The sequence below is a fragment of the Bidens hawaiensis genome, unplaced genomic scaffold (genome assembly GCF_021521415.1).
Source record: "Bidens hawaiensis isolate Kalapana, Puna unplaced genomic scaffold, B.hawaiensis_p1.1 tig00000001_1, whole genome shotgun sequence".
Taxonomy (NCBI): domain Eukaryota; kingdom Viridiplantae; phylum Streptophyta; class Magnoliopsida; order Asterales; family Asteraceae; genus Bidens; species Bidens hawaiensis.
In genome coordinates, this window is record NW_027491014.1 from 1,301,360 (window position 1) to 1,304,766 (window position 3,407).

Consider the following 3,407-nt stretch of genomic DNA (forward strand, 5'->3'; position numbering starts at 1 on the left):
TGGCAAAGACCCTAATCGATGATGCGGTACAAATGAGAACATTGAAAGTGATGGATAAGAAGCTGGTAGATTCCATCCTGGATAAAAAGGATTCCGGAACGATTCCAAAGCCAGCCGACCAGAAAAGGAAATGGATCGATAACTCTGGAAGGCAATTCCGAAAGAAACCGAATTCCAGGGGAATGTTTACGGCTAACATGAGTAGACCGAAGAAAGGCGCGGTTCAAGCCTCTCAGTGCAACAGGTGTGGAAAGAGTCACATTGGAGAATGTTGGAGGTGTCACTCGTTTAATCGGTTTGGACACCAGACTCAGTACTATTTTAGTAAGGATCTCTGTCCGGTTCAGGAAAACCGAATGCCGGATGCTTTATATGCGGAAACATGGGGCACTATCGAAAGGACTGCCCGAAACTTAGAACCCAGAACGCTAAAGGTAGAGCCATCAAGATAATTGCGAAGAAAGCCAGGAAAGACTCCTCGGTAGTCACTGGTATGTTCCTTATTAATAGACACTATGCTTACGTATTATTCAATACCGGAGCCGATTTAAGTTTCATTTCCAAACAATTTGAACCCCTCCTTGGTATAGAGCCCAAGAAGTTAGATTCCAAATATTCTATAGAATTAGCTAACAGAAAGACGATTGAAACTGGTGAAGTCGTGCGAAACTGTAGTATCCTCTTAGAAAACCACACATTCAGTATCGATTTGTTACCTGTCGAGTTAGGTAGTTTTGACGTAGTTGTGGGAATGGACTGGTTATCCAAGAATCAGGCTGAAATTGTTTGCTCAGAAAAGTTGATTCGTTTACCACTCCCAAGTGGTGAAACATTGACTATTCAAGGAGAGCAAGGTAACTCAGATCTAAAGCTTACAAGTATTATGAAGACACGCAAGATACTACGCAAGGGTTATCCAGCATTTTTGGTAAACGTTTTGGATTCTAAAGCTGAAGGGCAAAAGATTGAAGACATTCATATAGTAAGAGATTACCCTGAAGTTTTTCCTAAAGATTTACCTGGTTTAACTCCACCAAGGCAAGTTGAGTTCAAAATCGATTTAGTTCAAGATGCAGCACCTATAGCCCGATCTCCGTATAGATTGGCACCGTCGGAAATGCAGGAATTATCGAACCAACTTCAAGAACTGCTAGATAAAGGATTCATTAGACCTAGTTTTTCCCCGTGGGGAGCACTGGTTATTTTTGTGAAAAAGTAAGACGACTTGTTTAGAATGTGTATCGATTATCGTGAATTGAACAAACTAACCATTAAGAATCGGTATCCCTTACCGAGAATTGATGATTTGTTTGACTAATTGCAAGGATCCAGTTACTATTAAAAACTAGATCTGCGATCTGGATATCATCAGCTATGAGTTGCTGAAGAAGATGTTCACAAAACTGCGTTCTGAACCCGATATGGCCATTATGAATTCTTAGTCATGCCTTTTGGTCTAACAAACGCACCCGCTGTGTTTATGGACCTCATGAATAGAGTTTGTAAGCCATATTTGGATAAATTCGTGATAGTATTCATTGATGATATACTTATTTATTCACGAACTGAGAAGGAACACGAGCAACATCTGAAGTTAATTCTAGAATTGTTGCGAGATGAGAAGCTATATGCTAAATTCTCAAAGTGTGAATTATGGATGAGAGAAGTACGCTTCCTTGGGCACGTGATTAATGAGCAAGGTATACACGTAGATCCCTCAAAAATTGAAGCAATCAAAAATTTGGAGACACCAAAGTCACCTACCGAAGTGCGTCAACTTTTAGGTCTTGCTGGGTATTACCAGAGATTCATCGAGAATTTCTCTAAAATAGCTCAACCTTTGACGCTATTAACCCAAAAGAAAAGGAAGTAAAATTGGACCGAAGATCAGGAAGAACCTTTTCAGATTTAAAACAGACTTTATGTAGCGCGCCTATCTTGTCCATATCAGAAGGAACCGATGGATTTGTAGTATATTGTGATGTGTCTCGCTTAGGTCTTAGTTGTGTGCTTATGCAACGAGACAAGGTACTAGCATACTCATCAAGACAGCTCAAGGTACATGAAAAGAATTACATGACTCATGATTTGGAATTGGGAGCGGTAGTGCTTGCTCTCAAAATTTGGAGGCATTATCTGTATGGAACGAAACGTACAATATTTACTGATCATAAGAGTCTCCAGCATATCTTCAGAAAGAGCTAAATATGAGGCAACGTCGATGGGTAGAATTGCTCAATGATTACGACTGTGATATTCGTTACCACCCAGGTAAAGCGAATGTTTTGGCTGATGCATTGAGTCGAAAGGAAAGAGAAAAGCCTCTACGTGTTCGTGCATTAGGATTAACGATTCAAAAGAGTCTCGCTAATCGAATTCGTGATGCACAGCGTGAAGCTTTGAAACCGCGAAACATAAGGTTTGAGAAATTGCGAGGACTTGAATGTGAATTCGTCACAAAATCCGATGGAACATTATATCTAATTGATCGAGTTTGGGTACCACTCTATGGAAATCTGCGTAAACTTGTACTAGACGAAGCGCATAAGTCTGGATACTCAATCCACCCTGGATCCACCAAGATGTACAAAGATCGACAAGAGTATTATTGGTGGCCTAACTTGAAAATAGACATAGCGGTATATGTCAGCAAGTGCCTGACATGTTCCAAAGTGAAAGCTGAACAAAGAAGACCGCCTGGATTACGGCAAAAACCAGAGATTCCCCAGTGGAAATGGGATAATATTACCATGGACTTCATAACCAAACTGCCAGTTACACCGCGAAGTCACGATGCTATTTGGGTAATTATGGATAGATTAACCAAATCCGCTCATTTTATACCCATTAGAGAAAAAGAGAGAATGGAGAAGTTAACTCAGCTTTATCTGAAAGAGATTGTAGCCAAGCTTGGTATACCTGTCTCAATCATTTCTGACAGATATGGTCGTTTTGTTTCTCGTTTTTTGCAATCTCTTCACGAATCCCTAGGAACTCGCTTAGACATGAGCACCGCCTATCATTCTCAGACAGAAGGTCAAAGCGAGAGAACTATCCAAACATTGGAAGACATGCTGCGAGCCTGTATTATTGATTTTGGAAATAGTTGGGATACTTATCTGCCTTTAACTGAATTCTCTTATAATAACAGTTATCACTCAAGTATCAAAGCGGCACCGTTTGAAGCTTTGTACGGAAGGAAATGTCGATCCCCTCTTTGTTGGGTAGAAGTCGGAGAAAAGCAACTGACAGGGCCTGAAATTGTCCAAGAGACCACCGACAGGGTCTTTCAGATAAAGGACAGGTTAAAAGCTGTAGCCGACAGACAGAAAAGTTATGCGAATAATCACATGAGACCGTTAGAATTACAAGTAGAAGACCAAGTGTTACTAAAGGCACCTTGGAAA

General features: G+C 40.6%; 1 protein-coding gene across 1 annotated transcript; it reads left to right on the forward strand.

Moving 5' to 3' along the window:
- Positions 1 to 493: 493 nt before the first annotated feature.
- LOC143595474 (uncharacterized) lies at positions 494 to 1,219 on the forward strand. Its single transcript, XM_077076734.1, has one exon. It carries the CDS (start codon positions 494 to 496, stop codon positions 1,217 to 1,219), a length of 726 nt encoding a protein of 241 aa, XP_076932849.1.
- The last annotated feature ends 2,188 nt before the right edge of the window (positions 1,220 to 3,407 follow it).